General features: G+C 43.2%; 2 protein-coding genes across 2 annotated transcripts; one reads left to right on the top strand and one right to left on the bottom strand.

The window, feature by feature from the left end:
* Nucleotides 1-8,407: 8,407 nt before the first annotated feature.
* Nucleotides 8,408-10,754, bottom strand: LOC121697465 (thymosin beta-11-like). Its single transcript, XM_042078996.1, has 3 exons — nt 10,617-10,754; nt 9,556-9,666; nt 8,408-9,370 (listed from the first exon to the last, which is right to left on the bottom strand). Exons 2-3 carry the CDS (start codon nt 9,653-9,655, stop codon nt 9,336-9,338), a joined length of 135 nt encoding a protein of 44 aa, XP_041934930.1. The 5' UTR covers nt 9,656-9,666; nt 10,617-10,754; the 3' UTR covers nt 8,408-9,335.
* A 1,027-nt stretch (nt 10,755-11,781) lies between these two features.
* pwp2h (PWP2 small subunit processome component) lies at nt 11,782-21,261 on the top strand. Its single transcript, XM_042078855.1, has 21 exons — nt 11,782-11,941; nt 12,296-12,408; nt 12,549-12,643; nt 12,756-12,855; nt 13,188-13,331; nt 13,609-13,744; nt 14,027-14,289; nt 14,752-14,895; nt 15,082-15,152; nt 15,272-15,408; nt 16,180-16,328; nt 16,621-16,768; nt 17,042-17,192; nt 18,150-18,330; nt 18,664-18,811; nt 18,929-19,037; nt 19,320-19,385; nt 19,745-19,963; nt 20,087-20,237; nt 20,434-20,508; nt 20,648-21,261. The coding sequence occupies exons 1-21, from the start codon at nt 11,924-11,926 to the stop codon at nt 20,811-20,813; spliced, it is 2,784 nt and encodes a 927-aa protein (XP_041934789.1). The 5' UTR covers nt 11,782-11,923; the 3' UTR covers nt 20,814-21,261.
* Nucleotides 21,262-21,444: the final 183 nt, after the last annotated feature.

Genomic DNA, 21,444 nt, shown 5'->3' with positions numbered 1-21,444 from the left:
CCAGAGAGTTTGGTCCCATGTGGTCCTCACTAGCGAGGAGTCTCTAAAAAGGCGCCCACAACCAAGAGTTCAAGAGTTTCCCATGTACTACACTCATAGTACAGTGTGTCCTTCTTTCTGCGCCTGCTTCCCTCTTCATGTGCTGACTGCTGCCTTGTACACCCGGGACATGGCCATTCTCAGGCGGCACATCAAGGCAGCTTGCTCTGTGCCTTCAGCAGAACTTTCTTATATTCCATTCCTATAGAGATGATTTAGCTGTTGATTTGGGGCAGTTCCAGCTACTCTATAGATTGGTGCTGCTTTATGACAAGATTATGGGTTTGATGCCCTTGCCTTATTTACACTCGATACGTCAACGTGATGTAGCCTGCATTTGCTATCTGAAGGCATCCTTTTATGAAAGCAGGCTTCAAAGGCCGTGTCACCTGAGCGGCACCTTGCTCAGCCATGTGTGAGGGAAAAGGGAAGCTCCCCAGGGCTCACTCGCAAGGCGGCCGTCACAGAGATTTACTCACGTTATTATCCTGATGTTATTTATCTTCCTATTAACAACTATCGCCACGAGCAGAATTGGATCGGAGGCACGTTTGAGCAGAGGCTATGAGAGGGGAGGGGAGGGGGATGGGGTAGGAGAGCTTTGGTTTAATCAGAGTTATGCAATGTTTGTGCATTCCATTTGGATGGCATGGGGTTTTATCATTTCTTTTTGCACATCAGTAATTTAGTGGAGGGATTAAATCACGCCACTGTGAAATGTGAATAGTGTATTTATGGACCCTTTCAAGAGAGTTCCATTATCAGCATCATAGTTGGCCCCACAAGGCTTCCTTTTTAACATTCCATATGCAGAGGAAGTAGATTGGGGCCCAAATAGAACGTTCAAGCATTGTTTTTGTTTTTATTGTTGAAAGGGTCTATATTTGATGGAGGTGGAGATGTGCTGTCCTGTTGCTTCTGACTAGTTTCATTTGCTTTGTATGAAATCAGTGTGTGTGTGTGTGTGTGTGTGTGTGTGTGTTTCTTCACCATGTGTTTGTTCAGTCAAATGAAATCTATTGGTGAGTCATTTTTTTGTGTACACAAGACAACTGATGATAAAATCTCTGCCACTTTAAAAACACAGACCTTTGTATCAACAACATCATGAAAATCGCAGTGAGTTTGAATGGACACCTGTTGCATCTATAAGTATAAGTATAAGTATATATACTCTTTTGATCCCGTGAGGGAAATTTGGTCTCTGCATTTATCCCAATCCGTGAATTAGTGAAACACACACAGCACACAGTGTACACACAGTGAGGTGAAGCACACACTAATCCCGGCGTGCATCAACAGCGGCACTCGGGGAGCAGTGAGGGGTTAGGTGCCTTGCTCAAGGGCACTTCAGCCGTGCCTACTGGTCGGGGTTCGAACCGGCAACCCTCCGGTTACAGGTCGAAGTGCTAATCAGTAGGCCACGGCTGCCCACTCATCTTGTTGCAGTGCAAAGACAGGAGCCCCTCCAGAGAGTGAGCTTCCCCTCCAGAGAGTGAGTTTCCCCTCCAGAGAGTGAGCTTCCCCTCCAGAGAGTGAGTTTCCCAAGCAGTGATGCAGGTTGGAGTGCAGCACTCTGTGTGTTACTCATCACACAACATCACACCACCTCACATCACATCACATCACATCTAAGAGCACTATTGTGCCTTACAGAAAAAAGTCCACTACACTAAAGAATACTCTCATAAGCTTTATCTTAATTACTTTAAAACGGCAGCTCGATCATAATATTTTATTGTTTTCCTTACCTGGTGGTTTCAGGATCTTACCTCTGTTATACCCTTGCCAACAATTCAGTAAGCCAGTCCAGTCAAATGGCATCACACTATTTTTGCTCTTAGTTATTGACTATGGAAAAGGACCTACTGTGATCGTTTAAGTATCGCAAACCCTTTATCCCATGATTGCAAACAAAAGGGTACTCGAAATATTACGGTAACCTCAATAATTAACATTTCACTTGACAAGAGGCAAGTTATTAAGGGTGAGCTTGGTAATTAATCTGTGCTCTCTCTCTCTCTCTCTCTCTCTCTCTCTCTCTCTCTCTCTCTCTCTCTCCATTCCATCATACTCTCCCTAAGACACTGGCACAGTTTTGGTGATTAGCACTGTCTCTAAACATTCTTCATGATAGCTCTAAGTGAGTGGACTGAGAGAAGAGAGACGCATGTGCGAGGGAATGGACACATTATCCACTCAAACCCTTAAAATAGCATCTCTGTCAGTAGGACAGAGAGGGGGGAGGGAGTCTGGTGAATGTATCTCTGCCCAGACTTACTTCCTGTTTACTGCTGATGCCATTACTGCCTCAGTGTTCTGTAGATGCTTAACAACCAAAACAAAGATGAATAAATGTGAGCACATTGTTTAGTTGAGAGTTAACCATTTTACACATAAACATACACACACACACACACACACACACACACACACACACACACACACACAACAGACACACACACACACACACACACACACACACACACACACACACAAACAGACACACACACACACACACACACACAAACACACACACAAACAGACACACACACACACACACACACACAAACACACAAACAGACACACACACACACACACAAACACACAAACAGACACAAACAGATACACAAACACCCCCCCCACACACACACACACACACACACACACACACACACACACACACACACAAACAGACACAAACAGATACACAAACACACACACACACACACACACACACACACACACACACACACACACACACACACACACACACACACACACACACACACAAACATACACAAACAGATACACACACACACACACACACAGAGAGAGAGAGAGAGAGACAAGGAGAAAGACAGTAAAGGGCCGATCACACCAACTATAGCTATAGCTATTACTATAATGGTAAAAGTGCCCACACTGACCAACAATGAGGAAAATCCCTCCTCGTGTTGATGAATGTGATGGCTAAAATTTGATGGATTTAATGGATTCTGTCTGGCTGTCAGCTTTTTATCGTTCTCAAAATTGCTCTGAAAGTGATCCTCAACGATGTCGTTCTTCATGTTGTTATAGTTTATGTGTTCATGTCGTCATTCATATTAGCTAAAACGATGCTTTTTTGCTGTTATCGTTCTAGTTATCACTCTTGGTGTGAACGGCCCATATGCTGCTTTATGCTGCTACCAGAAAAGATACGCAAACCCTTGCTTAATATTTTTGTCCACAATCCACAAAATTAGTTTGTTGCAAAATAAATCTAGTTTGATAGCTATCATCACTTCAGACTCACAAACTGTATTTCTCCGCATGTTGCATGTTCATCAATTAACAAAGACCAATTGACAGCACATGAAAAGTAAGCTTAGCTGTCAAGCTGGCAGACTCAGCTATCAAGCTTAGCTGAGTCTGCACATTGCATCATTGAATCAGTCAATCAATCAATTACAACACACACACACACACACACACACACACACACACACACACACACACACACACACACACACACACACACACACAAACACACATGCCCTGCCCGTGCATTGATCTACTAATGCAATAAAGCCGACAGTGTGCCACCTCAGTCTTTCACTAGGACATTGATCCACACACGCGCACACACACACACACACACACACACACACACACACTAACAACAAAGTGACATATTTATGCTTGACCAAGTCAGGGCATGGTAAAATGGGGCAATAGACCATCATCAACAGTTTGGAGAGCCACAGACACACTACATCCCCCTCTAAATGGACACAGAAAAAATGGCTGTCTCGTGGCTTGGTAGCTAGTGGCTTTGTTCCACAAGTCTGAAACAACTGAAGTCTTCCAACACTTCTTGTATTGTAGTTGCAGAAGTTGTGTCGTAGTTGCAGAACCTAAACCCATTACTTTTTTTTTTTTTTTTACTTTTTCAAACTTTTGTGTTAAACAAACAGAAACATGTATAAACAAACACCCGTGTGAAAAGTCTATCTGTACAAATAGAAGTAGGAACATTGAGAGTGGCTTGAAAGATGTTTGCTTTTCATATCATGGCAGTTCTTTGCACATTCACATGCAGTGTCTCTGTCATGTGGAACAAAAAGTATACTCTTCCCCAAAACACTGTGTCTTATCTGTTCTGAAGTCGTTGAGCTTTATTTGTGTGTGACACAAGAGTGTGTGTCCGTGGCTTCAAGTGTTACGTTGATGGCATGCACATTGGTCTTATGTGAAAAAAAGGAAACTGTGATCCCAGGCTGAACAAAAATAAATCAAGTTGTGAAATCTCTGTCATTGCATAACAAAGCAATAAAAAGATAATCTATCACATTTTCCCTTTCTTATAGCATAAACAGAGTTCCATGCTATCTTAACAGTTTAAATCATGCACCCAAAACAGTTACCAATTTCCTAAAGAAGACTCATGAGACAAATACGAAAACTTCATCAACCTGGCGTCTGGCCCATGAATATCCCTAATTCTCAAGTCCTGGTTATCTTATGATTCCTCACAGAGTAAGGCAAAGCTGATGTACTCCAGGCTGTTTGGACAGAACTATCAAGTACATATAAAGGACCATAATCCGACCATTTGGCTGAGAAATTCTTCTGCTTGTCATGTGGTCGATGATCATTCAGATTGAAACTGGATTTAAGCCGTTTTCCCTTGCTGAGGGCAATACAGTGCATGGTTGAACAGTGATCACTTATTTACAGAAGCAGAAGGTGAGTAAGTCATAAGACACCACCTGTGTTTGGGAATTGGACTCATCGGCTTTGCGTTTTCTCAGGCGGGGGGAGTGAGTGGGTGTTCAGGGGTGTGTGTGTGTGTGTGTGTGTGTGTGTGTGTGTGTGTGTGTGTGTGTGTGTGTGCAATTTGTGAGTTCATCTGTATCTGGCCATGTGTAGCCTACATATGCCGTTATTTGCATGCAATACTGTATGTGAACATGCATGGGTTTGTGCCTCATCAGGCTTTGGGCGTGTACAGCTCTGAATATGACGGCGCCGTCCATGTCTGTCATCCTGGGAACGGTCTCCATGGCAACATCGGTCTGGTGTTGCTGCGGCGTCTGCAACGGTCACACAGCTCTAGCAGGAGCCCCTCAGACTGCCACGTCTAAAAAAAATAACCTGCATTAGGGGAGACCTCAGCACACAGACGTCCACCATGGGAGTCGGACGCAGGACAGACACCCAGCAGCTGCATCCTTGTTGGGTGATGATGGCGAAATAGTTGAATAATGAATAAAAGGTCAGTGTACCAGAAAAGGTGAGGACACATTAGAGACAGTGGTGGCAGAAGCGTAAATACTATATTCATTCATCAAACGTGATACAGGTTTCAGGAATGGATGCTGAAAATGAAAGAATAACTTTAAACACATGGCTTATTTCACTGCTGCATTACAGAAAAGTCCCAGACATAACAGGAGTGGGAGAGGCTAGAATATTGTATTTCACTGCAGACCCGTGGTCCCAGTCACACACACACACACACACATACACACACACACACACACACACACACACACACAGCGTGTAACAGCCTGTACTCAGCTAACAGCCCTTTAGCAGACACCAGCAGACAGCTAATCAATAGCCCATCTGCATACAGTGGAACGCTTGTGTGTGTGTACGCATGTCTGGTATGTGTGTCTGAGCATGTCAGATGTCAACACAGGAACGAAGTCTATGCCATTAGTGCATGAATAAAGACCTTGGCATTCCTGAGGTAGCCTTCTGTGTGAGTGTCTGACTGCAGCATGGCACACCAGGTGCAGACCCATCCCTGTAATCCTATGGTTCTCAAAGGATGAAAACATGTCATTATCATTTACTGCCAATGCTTTCAAAACACATCCATTCAAATACACACTCATTGATTGTGTATAATTATTATATTGTGAGAAATTGTGTGTTTGCATTTTGTCTGTGAACAAATTGATTTTCTTGCTTCATGTTTAGGTCATGAGCAGTGCCACCTAGCATTTAGTGCACTAGTAGAGCTCTAGACAGAAAGAGAGAGAGAGTAAAGCAGACATTTTATAAGACAAATCTTGACACCTTCTGAGCTGTTTCTGCCCAGTGACTGCTGAGTCAGTGAAATATCTGATCTGTCTGTCTGCATTGGTGCTGAATAGGTGGTTACAGATGATATGTTATCTCTGTATGTGCTACGTATGTGTACATGTGATGGTGCTGAATAGGTGGTTACAGATGATATGTTATCTCTGTATGTGCTACATATGTGTACATGTGATGGGTACATTCACAATATGCCTCAGTGTGTTTGCATGGGTATTTAGAGGGTTTCTGGTCAGTCATTATCCTGAAGGTTTGGGCAAAGTTTCAGTAAACATTCACAATGTTAAAATACTGGAAGGCATGGCATGTATGTATGCATACTCATGTATGTGTGAGTGAGAAAGAGAGAGAGAGAGAGAGAGACTCACATCATTTATCCCCTCTCCCATGTTCTCACAGACAGACACACACACACACACGCACACACACACACACACACACACACACACACACACACACACACACACACACACACACACACACACACACACACATACACACACACACCACCCCAGCAGATTAATACGTTATTAAAAGTAACTGACTTAACACCAATCCCCTTATGCTGACATGAACGATTAGCCCAGTGTTAGCCCTGCGTGTGTGTGTGTGTGTGTGTGTGTGTTATTACCTTAATGGTGAGTACAACTACCATGAAGTGCATGTGTTTGCATGTGTATATTTATAGTGTCTGTGTGTGTGTTGTTGGAGAAGTGAGCAGGAGAGAGGAATTATTTGATTAATTCAGGTGTGTCCAAAAATAAACAAATTTGTAATTTGTAAAACAACGTCACTGTTAAATCTGTTCTGGAATCATGGCTGCTTGGTGTGAGTCAGCAAAAATTGGCCCGTGTTCACTCCATGTTCCATCAGGAACAGGTCCTCCTGGAACAGTTTTAAAGTTCCATCAGTCCTGCAAAGGCTTTTTCACAGCATCTGAAACCTCTCATACATTTACGTCACACATCAAATAGCGTTTTGTCCAAAAAGATGATATCAGTGGAAATGTACATACTTGATTAATTAAGCTTCTGAGGAGGATTAGTGTTATGCTGTTGCAGCTGATAAATGCTTGTCCTGACCCACTCAATGCATTTACTATGTGGAAAACTGCATTAGAGAAGTCATATATATTTGAAACATTTACAATATCAATAATTTAAGCAATAATTATCTATCTATCTATCTATCTATCTATCTGCCTGTCTGTCTGTCTGTCTGTCAGTCGGTCGGTCGTGTCACTACTGAAATGGGATGGAGTCAGTTTTGTCTCAATAATGTCATTAGGGCTGTCAGGCAAAGGCTAATTGCGGCAAAGGGAATAGGGCTTTAAGTCTCGTCCCAGGATGCACGGCACACAGCCCCAAGCTGATTGGCTGGCACAGGTGCCAGCTTACCAGCTGCAGTCTAGAAGGGGAAAGTGAGCAAGTATGCTCTCTGCAGTTGCCTTCCTCTAAAACACACACACACACACACACTCACATATACGCAGGGAGAGAGAGACATACACACACTCATACGCAGGGAGAGAGAGAGAGACATACACACACACACACACATAGTGCTGCCCTTGTCTCATATCAGCACTATAGCTGCATGGCCGCAGCTCAGCATACACCCTTAGGACAGGGAACACACATACCACAAAGCCTCTGAGAATAAGTCCTAGACGGGCTTGTTATCTGTGTTTGGGTTGAGCAGACCGCTTGCACAGTCTGAGATGTTCAATATCATTTTTTGTGATATTTTCTTTGAATGGGAGATTCTCCCTGACAATTCACCAAAGTGGCACAATGCAGTAACACCAAATCCCTGAAAATGAATGCCCCCCCCCAAAAAAAGTAGTAATTCTGTTGGCATAAATCCACTCACGTGTTTAGTAAAAGCAGGAATGAAAACATTTTATATTAAGTGATCATTTTAAAATAGGTAATCTGTCAATAGACTGAGGCTGCGCCTGGTCATCTTCACTGAACGTTTAAGGCCCCAGTAGCTCTTGCTTTGTGAAAAGTCCCCTTAAGCTTTGGCCAAAAAGCCCTGGAGAGCTGCCAGGCAAAGGAGTGTTTCTGCTAAGCCACGGAAGACAGGAGCAGAAGGTTCTGCTGTTTACTTGTGCAGAGTTCAAATCAGCCATTGTTACTGTGGTCAGAGGGAGTAGATAGGCCACAGTATTTCCAGTGTATCCACACATTTAAGAGTCAAGCCACCTGGCTGAGAACCACACCAGTATCACATGAAAGGGAACAGTGATTTATAAACAGACAGACCAGAAGGATTCAATAAACAAAGGTTTTTTTATTACAACATTTTCCATTTTTCCATTACTGATAATGGTTTGTGGCAAAAGAACATGGCTGCTGATTCTTTACAAAACCCAGGAAACAACTGTGATCTAGAGCGGCAAGCGACCACACGGTTTTTAACAGACACACAACTTCTCTCCACACAGCAAGACAGGGTGCAATAACATTCAAAGCTATCCCAAAACCATATCCAACAGAAGGGCACAATCGCAATATCTTTTAATAAAAAAAAAAAAAACAAACACCAATGTGAGTAAACATCCTCTGAAGCATTTCTCCCGACCTAGATGGTTTCCTTTCTCACTCCTTCCAATAGAAAAGGGCAGAAGTGTTACAACACGATCTTAATTTCTTTACGCCCAACATATAAAAACAAACCAAAGGATTGTGCATTTACCCTACAAATCAAATACAAAAGAAGAAAAATAATAATAACACAACGCCTCAATTTGAGAGCCGGTCATTGGTTGACAAAAAAAAAAGCCACGCCTTGATTGGTTGATGAGCAATGTGTGTTCTCCATGTTCCAAAGGCCACACCCCTTGCTCTTTCCCTCTTTGCAGTGGGCCAATGGCTATTGGTCATCTCAACCTTCCTCCACATGCGCTCCTCTGGTCAGCCGCGTCTGTCTACCGTTGGCATGGACACACGATGACAACCCTTCCAGGTGTTGCGGGAGCAAAGGGGGGAGGCAGGGGGCTTCAACGATCCATCTTCTGCTTTCATCTGACAGTGGTGCAGCATGGTTGCTTCTTTTTTTGTTCTTTTTAATTTCCTTTTTTTTCTCTTTTTTACATTTCGGTTATGAAGTTATAACAACTAGGAGAAGTGAATGAGAAAAAGGCAATGCAGGGGAGGGGTGGGGTGTGTGTGCACAGTGCATGATGGCATAAAGGGTCTTCATGATGACCCTGCCGCCTTCTCTTGTTCAATGGCTGCAAAGGAGACAGGAGAGACACTCTTAGAAACCATCACATTATCTCTGCTCACCCCTAGACTACTCATATAGGCTACTCAGACAACCATGCTCCACATACAAAGGACACACTACACTGCTCTACACATGTTTAATAATATCTATTTAGAGGAGACATGTACAACATCTGTGTAGGCTACTCACTCTCTTTTGAAGGAAGGGGGTTTTTCTCCTGGGTCTCGGTCTTCTTCAGCTTGGTCTTGTCGAAGCTGGTGACCTCCTCGAGATTGGGCTTGTCAGACATGATTGGAGTGTCTAGAAAGGAAAATGGTTTTGTCATTATTTTAGAAGGCTTTTATGTTTTGCAGCAACTACCATAGACAACTTTACTCACTGTGCCTTGAACGGCACAAAAATCTTTTGTTCGCAGAGGTCCAGTGGCTCGTGCGATTTGCATCAACTCCCGTTCAATTGACCCAGCGTCACACCCCCGCGGACAAAAAAAGACCGCACCCTCACTAAATAGCGTCTTGAGTTCCCCAAATTGAAAATTTACATAACAATACATGTTCCCACGCCAAAAAGATGGACATATTCACATATACTTCTTCAGGGGCAATAGTGGTAGAAATAGTCACACTAGCACCAATAATTCATCATACGAGTTATGTATTAGACAACATAGGCTATCCGAACAGCTCTCTTTGTTCCACGTGCATGATCATAGCCTTGCGAAGTCACTTGTCATGTCTTCTGCACGTAGACTAAGTCTGTGTGCAGCCTGAGGAACCACCGCCCAGTCGCCTTTATCTCTATGGACAGAGCACGTTTTGGCAACCATCGCCTCATTGTCAATGATTACAATGGCAATAAAAGTCATATGGCGTTAACGTTTCATTCCTATTATAAAAACGTCCCAAATAACGGCATGAGTCATCGGGACATCTGACCGATTCCCCAACACAAAGAGGCTTAACAAAGAAAATAGGTTAACCCGCGCAGCCTGTAATGATGTAATGTGCGATTTATCTAAGGCATGGGGTTCTAACAATGTTTTAAAAGGGTTTCTGCCCGAAACAAACTGAATTCACACAGATTTATAAGCACAGGATTCATTCGCATCCTTTGTCTTCTGTATTTTAGGCTACTGCCTACCATCAGCATCTTTTTCTTTTCAAAACGAGGTATTCAATACGCACGCAAAAAATACATCTTAATCCAGGTAATGATTAAACAAAATTAAATTAATTGATCCAGATACTCACTTTAGTTTGGTTTATTTGCGCTCAGTAGACTTCCAACGCAAGGCTCTGTGGTGCAGCAATGTACACCACTATGCGCAAGCGTCAAATATATAGCCTACTGAGTAATATGCAAATGACCCACCGTGACATCACCACACAGTTTCCCAGCGCTGCTATTCCAGCGCGTGTTCAACAGCAGCGATTTTCAGAAGATAGGCTAGTCTACGTTTAGGCTGTATAGCCTACTTTTCGCAGCTATAACTTTAAAACGACGGGATTGTTTAAGCAAAATCATCAGTGCGCATAAACAGTAGCCTACACGTTTTTAAAGCAATTTCCAAAAAGTCTGAGTTAAGATTGCCTCCCTGTGGCAATGAGAGGAATAGCCGTCATCTGCCGTCATTTATGAACTTTTAGGCTATAGCCTAGCCTACTGTATTTTCTGTAGGCTACAACAACACTGCGATTTGTGATGAAATTCGTAAATAAATCAAAAGGTGACCAAATGAAACAATGTCTGGCAAGATCACTACACCTAGACACAGACTATCAATGGGTTTGTATTGTGCATTTATCAGGCTAGCCTACACAATTAATGATCGGCCTAAAGGTAAAACTAGGCCTAAATGATAAATGCTTTTAAATAAAATATACCCAGTGTTCTGGAGATTATAGTTTGTGAAACTACATGCTTAGGTCTATGCAGAATAGGTGTTGAATTGCCCTTGGAAATCCCCCTTGGGGATCAATAAAGCAGGCCTATCTATCTATCTGAACCATGTTTACGACAGCACTCTTAACAGCTGTCAAACGTTCACTTTCTAGGCCTCAGAATGGTATAACATTCAAAAATCAGTTAGCTAATGATAGCCTAGTCACCTGAAAAAATACGAGAGATCTTTTGCAAAACCATTAGGCGCAAATCTATGCAGAAGTAGGCTAAGGCCTAGCCTTAATCTGGGAGCCATTAAACATGACAGCAGCCTAATCTGATGGTGTATAGGCTACTTTACATTGCACCAGTTGTTAATTTTGACACAACAATGAAAAAGTGACGAAAAGATAGGCTACAGCTAGTACTGGTCTATAATTGCGACTCCTTCATCAGCACATGTTCGACCACACCTATTTTAGGACGATCCTGCGTGCAGTGATTTGGGCTTTTATTTTGATATTCTGTGAATACTTTTGCGACCCGGAAGTTATTGTAGTCGCACATTTGGAGTTGCAATGCGGCTTTTACACACGTGAAACGAGTAAACTGTTGTAGACTTTTGGATGAATCATATTTTGATATAAGTTGTATGACTTTTTGAAGCGAGTGGAAAATGAAGTTTGCATACAGGGTATGTTTCTAGCTGCTGATTGTGACAAACTAGCAAATTAACGTTAACTTTGCTGTTGAAGTAAGTTAGCTCTGTAAATTAATGTTAACGTTAGCTGTTGTTATGCTCATCATTTCCCCGTTGTACATGTCGGTATTTCCATACTTTTTAACATAGCTAAAGTCATTTGCCAATGCACTGCAAAAAATGCATTGATGTATCATTGACGGACCTCAGTGACTGTAGTGAGAACATTGTGTAGCAGTCTTGTGTAGCAGTCTTTGGTGACCACTTACTTTGTCAGGTCAGATCTTGACATTAGACTGGTACCATTCTGGTACTTAGACTCAGGATATTTGTCTGTAACATTCTCAGTTCTCAAATCTACTGGGAGCGGTGTATCGTCATGGGAACCTGAATTTCTCCAAGGATGGAAACTCCGTGATCAGTCCTGTCGGAAACCGATTATCCGTTTTTGATTTGAAGAAGTGAGTGTCAATTTGTCTATTCCTGATGCATAGAGGGAAGTGAAGTGTTTTTAAATGGGGCTAGCAATTAATCACATGGAAACATAAACTCTATTAACGAAATGTCACAATGTATCTCACCAATGTCTCTCTTATTGTAGCAACAAGTCAGAGACATTGCCAGTGTCTACCACAAAGAACATCACATGTGTTGGTCTTTCTCCAGATGGAAGCCTTGCCATTCTGGTTGATGAGGGTAAGATGGCATTGTTACATATGCTCTTTTCCCTTATTGCATGTTACTAATGTAACCCAAATGATTAACTGAAGGTGCATCAGTAAACATATGGGGTTGATTAATTTTGTAGATGGAGCTGCGATATTGGTGAGCCTGGTCACACGTGCTGTGCTGCATCATTACCATTTCCACAAACCGGTCAACAGTGTGCGCTTCTCTCCAGATGGCAGGTCAGTTTATTAGTTTACACTCTTCTGTGATTCACTTACACACTCTCTCTCTCTCGCACTCGCACACACGCACACACACACACACTAATGTTTCCACATATGCACCCGTATGGATATGAGTGACATTGTTTGGCCATAATCTGGGCGTACATACACCTATTGTGGTGTGAAAAATAGCCAGAAATGCCACTGCCTTAAACTTAGGCATTATTCATTATTAATGTTTTGGACTTGTCCATCCTCTATGAATATGTATGATTATTAGTTGATCAGCTGTATTGCAGCATGCCCATGCTGTGTGTATGAAGAATTGTCTTTTTGTGTTGTTTTAGGAAGTTTGTGATCACTAAAGAGAACGTAGCACTGATGTACTATGCCCCAGGGAAGAAGCGTGAGTTCAATGCCTTTCAGCTGGACAAGAGCTACTATGGCCCCTACGATGAGACCACTTGCATTGACTGGACAACGGACTCCAAGTACGTTCCTGCCCTGCATATTTCAAGGTCTTAGAAGTGCTTAAGTAATGAGAACATTTCTTGTAAGATTATGCAAGAAGTATTATACAAAGCTTTGACTATTCAGAAAAATGTATAACTTAGGGATTTTAAAGGTGAGAAGTATTATCCAACAACACACACTCTCTGTCTTTAGTTTTTGTTCACTAATTTTATAGTCCATATACACTTTTCTGACTTAATATGTTGCACCCTGTTCCCCATTACTGCGTTGTCGACTCTGTTCTCCACTGTGAAGGTGTTTTGCCGTGGGCAGTAAGGACATGTCCACCTGGGTGTTTGGTGCAGAGCGCTGGGCCAACCTCATCTACTACTCTTTAGGTGGCCACAAAGATGTGGTGGTGGGCTGCTTCTTTGAGAAAGACAGCTTGGATGTGAGTCATACTACAGTATTTGCTGGTACCACTTTTTCACCCTGGTCAAATACACTGTTTGATTATGATACATTGACATCTATTCACAAATCAGGAATTTTAAACATACACTATTATGTCTGATTTGTGTGGTTCACTGTGTCATCTTGCTTAAGAATAGGCTGAATATGGATGTGTGTTTTGGAACAAAGAATGTGTCTGGACAGTATCCTTCCTGTGTTTGTGTTTGTGTTTGTGTTTGTGTTTGTGTGTGTGTGTGTGTGCGTGTGCGCGCGCGCACAGCTGTACACTGTGAGCCAGGATGGCACCCTGTGTATGTGGGAGAGCGACACGGAGCCCGAGGAGCTAAAGAAGGGGCTTCGCTACAAGGAGCGCAAACAGAAAGAGCGCCAGAACACCCGAGTAACGGAGGATCAGGAGGAGGAAGAGGAAGTAGTGGAGGAAGGAGCAGATGGAGAGATGAGGGGAGAGGTGATCAAAGGGAGCGCAGATGTGCCCCAAGAAGAGGACGGAATCAAGAATGTGCGCTACAGGCAGAGGAGCAAGTAAGGAATCTTTCTCTTTGCTAGCACTACCATGTTTTGACATAAGGATTAATATTGTGTACCTGTATATTTACCAGCCTGCTAGTAAAGACAGGAATTGGTGGATATAATTAGTTTCACAACAGATGTAGGATAATTAGATTAATGATTGAGCTGCTGCTACTGTCAGATCATGAGATTATTTTGTAAGGTTCCTTGGATAGAAGTATCTTCTAAATATCTCAGCACAATGGCAGCTGGATAATCCATCCACAAAGTGGCACAGATGACCAGGAATGTATTAAATGCTAAGCTCTTGTCCATTGTGTTTCCATTTTGAATCTGTGTTAATCTGTCAGTGGGAGGAAGGGTGTTTTTTTTTATTGCATCACTTGTTCATATTGTTATTGTTTCTCAGTATGGGCTGTTTTATTTAAAAAAAATTGACCTTGCTTTGGGTATCTGTGTGTGTCCTATCCACAGGCAGTTCTTTAACAAAGAGGGCGACTTCAACAAGCTGACTGCCGCAGCCTTTCACAAGGACACTCACATCCTAGTGACCGGTTTTGCATCGGGAGTTTTCCACCTACACGAGCTGCCCGAGTTTAACCTCATACACTCCCTCAGGTGAGCACCTGTGCGTGCGTGCGTGCGTGCGTGCGTGCGTGCGTGCGTGTGTGTGTGTGTGTGTGTGCGTGTATGCATGCTCACTCTCCACCTCAACGAAAGGGCAAGCATCAAGACAAGAAATAAAAGTGTTGTGTGAAAGTGGCCTCAAAGCCATAATTACATTGCTGTGTATTCCCTCCACAGCATTTCTGATCAGCGGATCGCCGCCATAGCTATGAATTGCACAGGAGACTGGATTGGTTTTGGCTGTTCAGGTATCCATATAACTTTGCCATTTCACGACTAGCAGTCTGAGTCACAATGGGAGTTGGGGTGTTTGTGTACTTGTGTGTGTTTCAGGTCCCTCATTGACGTGCGACTCTGTGTGTTTCAGGTCTAGGCCAGTTGTTGGTGTGGGAATGGCAGAGTGAATCTTATGTCTTCAAACAGCAGGGTCATTTCAACAACATGGCAGCTCTGGCGTACTCTCCTGATGGGCAGTACGTAGCCACAGGAGGGGATGATGGGAAGGTGAGTCTTTACAGGACTGTAGTTTTGATTCTCAGCTACCAAAGGCAACTAAGGATTTTTGGTTCCAGGGATTCATGTCAAAGATAAAGTCTGCTTTATTGTCAATTTCTTTACATGTCAAGACATACAAAGAGATCGAAATTACGTTTCCCACTATCCCACGGTGGAGACGAGACATATTTTACCAATTAGGTCCACAGAAAAACATAACATTCAAGTAAACAATATAAAAAGTAAAAATAAGAAGGCACATACAATGAAGAAAATAAGAGCAGCAAAATTTGAGTTGAAATTGTGCAATTGTGCATACAGTAGACAGTCAATATAATAGTGCAAAAGTCAGGCCAATAAATGGCTGAGGTAGTTCTGTTTGACCTAAGTATGCAAGTGGCATAGTGGTGCAAGTTATGTAAGAGCAGCAGAAGTGTGTTCAGAAGTGTTTTCAGGACAACAGGACCACAACAACAAGTTGCAAAGTGTGCAAGTGTACAAGTGGAGTAGTGCAAGGCAGCCATTGTGGGTCCAATGTAAACATGGATTTATGTCTGTATGTATTTTGAAGCTTTTTATCCACCATTGAGGATTGCTGAATGTGCTTTGAAATGGTCCTTATCTTAACATGTAGTGCTGTGTATTTTAGAATAAAGCACATAGAATAATTGGAACATGATATTTGAATTTGTTTTTCTGCAAGGTCCCTTACAAAATTTTGGAGCATTTGAACATTTACCAGTGGTGTAATTGTCAGTGTCCTCGATCTGTGCGTTTCAGGTGAAAGTGTGGAACACCAACAGCGGTCTGTGTTTTGTGACCTTCACTGAGCACACCAGCAGTGTCACAAACGTCACCTTCACCTCCAGCGGCTTTGTGGTGGTCAGCGCTTCACTGGACGGTACAGTTCGCGCGTTTGACCTGCACAGGTACAGCTCTGCTCACCTTCCTCCAACCATTCACCTTCCTGAGTGTGCACTGAGGCCGTGAGGCAGAGTGTGCTACTATTTCACAACTCTTGACTCCCTCTAGTGTCCACAGTATGCAGTACAGTCTCTACAGTAGTACCAATTGGCCAGTGACTGTAGTGCCTTAGAATGACTGATTTCTCATTATATGCCATTGGCTTAGGTTAAGAAGATTGGTTGAGTTTGTTACACTGTTGTAGATATGTATTATACCCATATCTCAACACTGTGCTGTACTCTTACTGCTCCATAGGTACAGAAATTTCCGAACCTTTACGTCTCCCCGACCAGCGCAGTTCTCCTCCCTCGCTGTAGATGGCAGCGGGGAGCTGGTCTGTGCTGGAGCCCAGGACTCCTTTGAGATCTTCCTCTGGTCCATGCAGACTGGTCGCTTGCTGGAGGTGAGAGACTCCTCCACATCTCTCTGCTGTTATTCAGACGGAATCTGAATGTTATTGAACGCCTGATAATGCATAAATAGATGAATTAGATGTATTTCATCTCCTATTCTGCACACCCCTCTATATGTCACACACAGTTGCACTTTTCATTTACAAATTTAGAACAAGGCCTTGTGTTGTTCAAACGGTAAACCCAAGCAATTTGATAAAATGAGTGATGGGTGCATTGCATGGCTATATTGTTAACAATTATTTGGCTGTATGTGTGCATAGGTCCTTAGTGGTCATGAAGGTCCAGTGAGCTCTCTGAGTTTCTGCCCGTCACGCGCTGTCTTGGCCAGTGCCTCCTGGGACCGGACTGTCCGCCTCTGGGACATGCTGGACAGTTGGCATGCCAAAGAGGTGTTGCGACTCACATCTGACGGTACGGAAATTATCACAATTCAACTCCTCATATAATGGGAAGAAGTTGTGTGTTTTTGGACTGTAACACACACTTGTTGTGTTTTCATATTCACATTTATTTGAAAACCTGATTGCTGTTCAGGACAGATTTATTTGGAGGATGAGGAGAGAAAGTCTAAACCAGGGGTGGGTAAACTGCGGCCCGCGGGCCGGATCCGGCCCGCCAAGCACTTTTATCCGGCCCGCCGAGCATTTCATTTGGTTATCAGGCTGCTCGCTATTTTTTTCCTGCGATAGAGACGACGTTGGTTAGCTTTACTGCAAACTGCTTTTCACTCTCCTTAGAGAACATTATGTCAATGTCAAAACATCATGTTAAATAGAGATAACATCATGTTAAACTAAGTTAACTCTTAGTTATCTCCTTTGCAGCAGATCTAACGTGAACATTATGCGATCCATTTAATTGGGAACGCGTCTGCACTCACAAGAGGGAGAGAGAGCCGCAGGTTCCAGCTGGCTTGTCATTGTTGATAATTGATATCTCCTTCTTATAAGAAAGTTTTAAAAGGAAATCATGAAGGCAACAGTAGTTCCCACTACTGACCATTTAAAAACTGTGAGAGGGCCCAGCTGTAGGTACAGCACTAGCCATAGCGGAGCAGGCAGAAGATCATTGAGAAATAAACGTGAATTAAAGCGACTGTCTTAAAGCGACAGTGCACAATTTATACATTTGTTAAACAGCATAAAATTAGCATCATTTTTAAGCAATTCATATTTTAAAACAAATACGTTTCATACTAAATTATAGGCTATAAAAAAAATATTTTTTATGTGTGTGTCGTGGGGGGAGGGGGGGGGGGGGGGGGGGGTTGTTGTGCGGCCCGCCGGCCAGTTTTCAAAACCCAATGTGGCCCTTGAGCCAAAAAGTTTGCCCACCCCTGGTCTAAACAGATGCCCCCTTTTCCTTCAGGCATGGCCGTGGCATACCGGCCGGATGGCCAGGAGCTCGCCGTGGCAACACTGGACGGCGAGATCTCTTTCTGGAACTCTCAGACAGCAGCACAAATGGGGTCGATCACTGGACGCCATGACCTACAGATGGGACGCAAAGACGCAGACAAGATCACCGCCAAACAGTCCTCCAAGGGCAAGTGAGTTAAGCTAGTGGAACGACCAGCCAGGTCCCATTGTGACGTTCAAATCAAAGTGTGTCTGCTTTGTCATCACCTTAATCACTGTAGCACTCACTACTCAAGCTGTCTAATTTAGATTCCTTTTTACACAATGCAGTTCATCACGTGACTGATTAGCTTTGTCCTTATTTGATAGAATTGCAACACTGTGTGCATGTGTGGCTGTTGTTCATGTCTCTCTCTCTCTCTCTCTCTCTCTCTCTCTCTCTCTCTCTCTCTCTCTCTCTCTCTCTCTCTCTCTCTCTCTCTCTCTCTCTCTCTCTCTCTCTCTCTCTCTCTCTCTGTCTCTAGGTCTTTTACGTCCTTGTGCTACTCAGCTGATGGCGAGTCCATTCTGGCTGGTGGCCACTCCAAATTTGTGTGCATCTATAACATACGAGAGCAGGTCCTCCTCAAGAAGTTTGAAATCTCCTGCAACTTGTCTTTGGATGCCATGGAGGTACCTCATCCTCTCTCTCTTCCTCTCTCTCTTTCTGATTTTCTTTTACCAATAGGGAAGTCATCATTAGGCAAACTATGTTATTCATCACCTAATACTGATGGGTGTGTGTTGTAGGAGTTCCTGGACAGACGTAAGATGACGGAGTTTGGCAGTCTGTCCATGGTGGATGAAGGGGCTGGTGATGGAGATGGAGTTGAGGTCAGCCTACCTGGAGTCAGGAGAGGTGGGACCTTGTCTGAATGTGACCACTCATACCTGTTACATGTTAAAAACATCCTCTGAACTGGTTTAGAATATATGCTCACTCACATACACAGGGATATGTCCAACGCATCTCCATTGCTGAAAATGCACATGCGATATCCAGAATGGCACCTGTTGTTTGGGCTGAAATGGGCATTTAACAAGCAGTGATTTTTGTGTTTGCAGTTGGACAATACATTTTAATGTCACATTGACTTCCAGCAGCAACATTTACTGTGAACCTCCCCCTGTGCCTTTATAGGGGATATGAGCTCCCGTCACTTCAAGCCAGAGATCCGGGTTAGCTCTCTGCACTTCTCTCCTACTGGTGAGTGCCACAGCAAGCAGACAGATCATTTTAACCCTCAGAAACCTACAAAAGGAGGAATGTTATTTGTGTATTATGTAATTAAGTCCTTAATTACTCATACCCATGACCGTTTCTGTTTAATACAATGTCTTACTTGATCAATACTTTTTTTTGTGTGTATCTAGCACAATGTATTGTGTTTGTCATTTTCAGGCAGAGTAAACTCATTGGTCAATTAGAATATAATATAATAGGCATTTTTGGTACCCTTTTAAATCATCATTGTGTAATGACACATTTTAGATGTGCACCCTTGGCTTTAGAGGATCTGTTGGTCGACTCATGAGCTCTTTCTGACTTTCCTCTCCACCAATCAGGGCGTAGCTGGGCGGCCACGTCCACCGAGGGTCTGATGATCTACTCTCTGGATGCATCACTTGTGTTTGACCCGTACGACCTCGACCTGGACGTAACGCCGGCCAGCGTGAGACGGCAGCTGAAAAAGTGCGAGTGGTCGTCGGCCATCCTGCTGGCTTTCCGCCTGAACGAGAGCGCCCTCATCAGGGAGGTGCTGGAAGCGCTGCCTCATGAACAGAGTAGGAACACTCTCTCAAGGCTTCCTGATGCTCTACTTTATCATTTAAGCCTCCTACATTAAGATGTTGATTAATGTGTGACTGTCTTGTGTACCTGTTTGGATATGTGTGTTTGTATGTCAGTTCCTGTGGTGTGCAGCACGTTGCCAGATGTGTATGTGGAAAAGCTGCTGGCATTCGTTGGAGCTACCCTGGAGAATAGTCGGCACCTTCAGTTCTACTTAACTTGGGCTCAGAGTTTACTCACAATACATGGACAGAAACTGAAGAACAGGTACTTGCATATGAGTAAACCACACACACACGCACACACAAGACTCTCAACTACTTCTTTGAAGATACACTGGTACAGTTACATCCCTAGTCCAAGACATACAGAGGCAAATACACTCTGTATTGTTATATAGTGCACATCAGTGTATGAGTGCATGATGCTGCTGTGTAATTTGTGTGTGATGTGTGCGGTGCAGGTCAGGGGCCATACTTCCCACCATCCAGTCGTTACAGAAGAGCATCCAGAGACACCATGATGATCTCTCCAAGCTGTGAGTCCATGATACACACATGCATCTACCTTTCAAAATACTTACTGTACAATGGTCAATGCTGCTCATATTTTCAGAGCAGTGAACGTTGAAAATGGATGTGTGCTGTATTAAACCATTGTCTCATTCTCTTCCCCAGATGTGACTGGAACATTTATGCCCTGCGCTACGCTGTGGCGCTGTCCAATCAGAGAGGACTGAAACGAGCGGCAGCTGATGAGCTGAGTGAGGAAGAGGAGGGTTCAGAGGAGGAAGATGATCTGATGAGTGAGCCACTCATGACAGAAAGTGACCTCCTTTCATAGCCCACTAGAGGGAGCTCTCACTCATTCAACTACATGACTGTTGGGCAGAGCAGTAGGGCACTCTTACTCTGAAGGTATCCAGTACCTTGTCAATAGTAAAACCAGTCACCCAGAGCTGGAAGTGAAGTGGACCACATATGAGGGAGCAGAACGAATTCGACCTTGGTGGAGAGAGGCAAGTCACTTTGACTCAAACCTTCAAACCTGAAGAGTTGTAAAACATCATGTGCAAAAGCCTTATGTTGAGCCTTTGTTTACTTGGTGAAAAACAAATCTTGGTTGATAGAAATATATTTTAATGAGACACAGTAAGTATAACATAATAAGGATTGTCTAATTATAGATGGTACAGGTTCAGTGCTAATTGTGTGTTTAAATTAAAAAAAGCTTGAACACAGGCCATCCCAAAACCCAGTACATGAAATAAGATGATGACATCTTGGCTAGTTGTATAATAAACTTTGTATGTTTAATATCATGGTGGTGTGTAGTGAGTAGTGTGCTGCAAGAGTGTTTAGGAAATCATTTTGTTTGTTTTTGTTTGAAATTGACTGGTATTCTTAAAGATGACAGAATGGAAAACCCTTCTACCTTGGCTTTGTCCAATAAGGAGAGTTCAGTGCATGGCCAC

Source organism: Alosa sapidissima, chromosome 22 (genome assembly GCF_018492685.1).
Source record: "Alosa sapidissima isolate fAloSap1 chromosome 22, fAloSap1.pri, whole genome shotgun sequence".
NCBI classification, from domain to species: domain Eukaryota; kingdom Metazoa; phylum Chordata; class Actinopteri; order Clupeiformes; family Clupeidae; genus Alosa; species Alosa sapidissima.
Note: the sequence above shows the minus strand (reverse complement) of the source record. Positions and strands in the feature narration are given on the sequence as shown.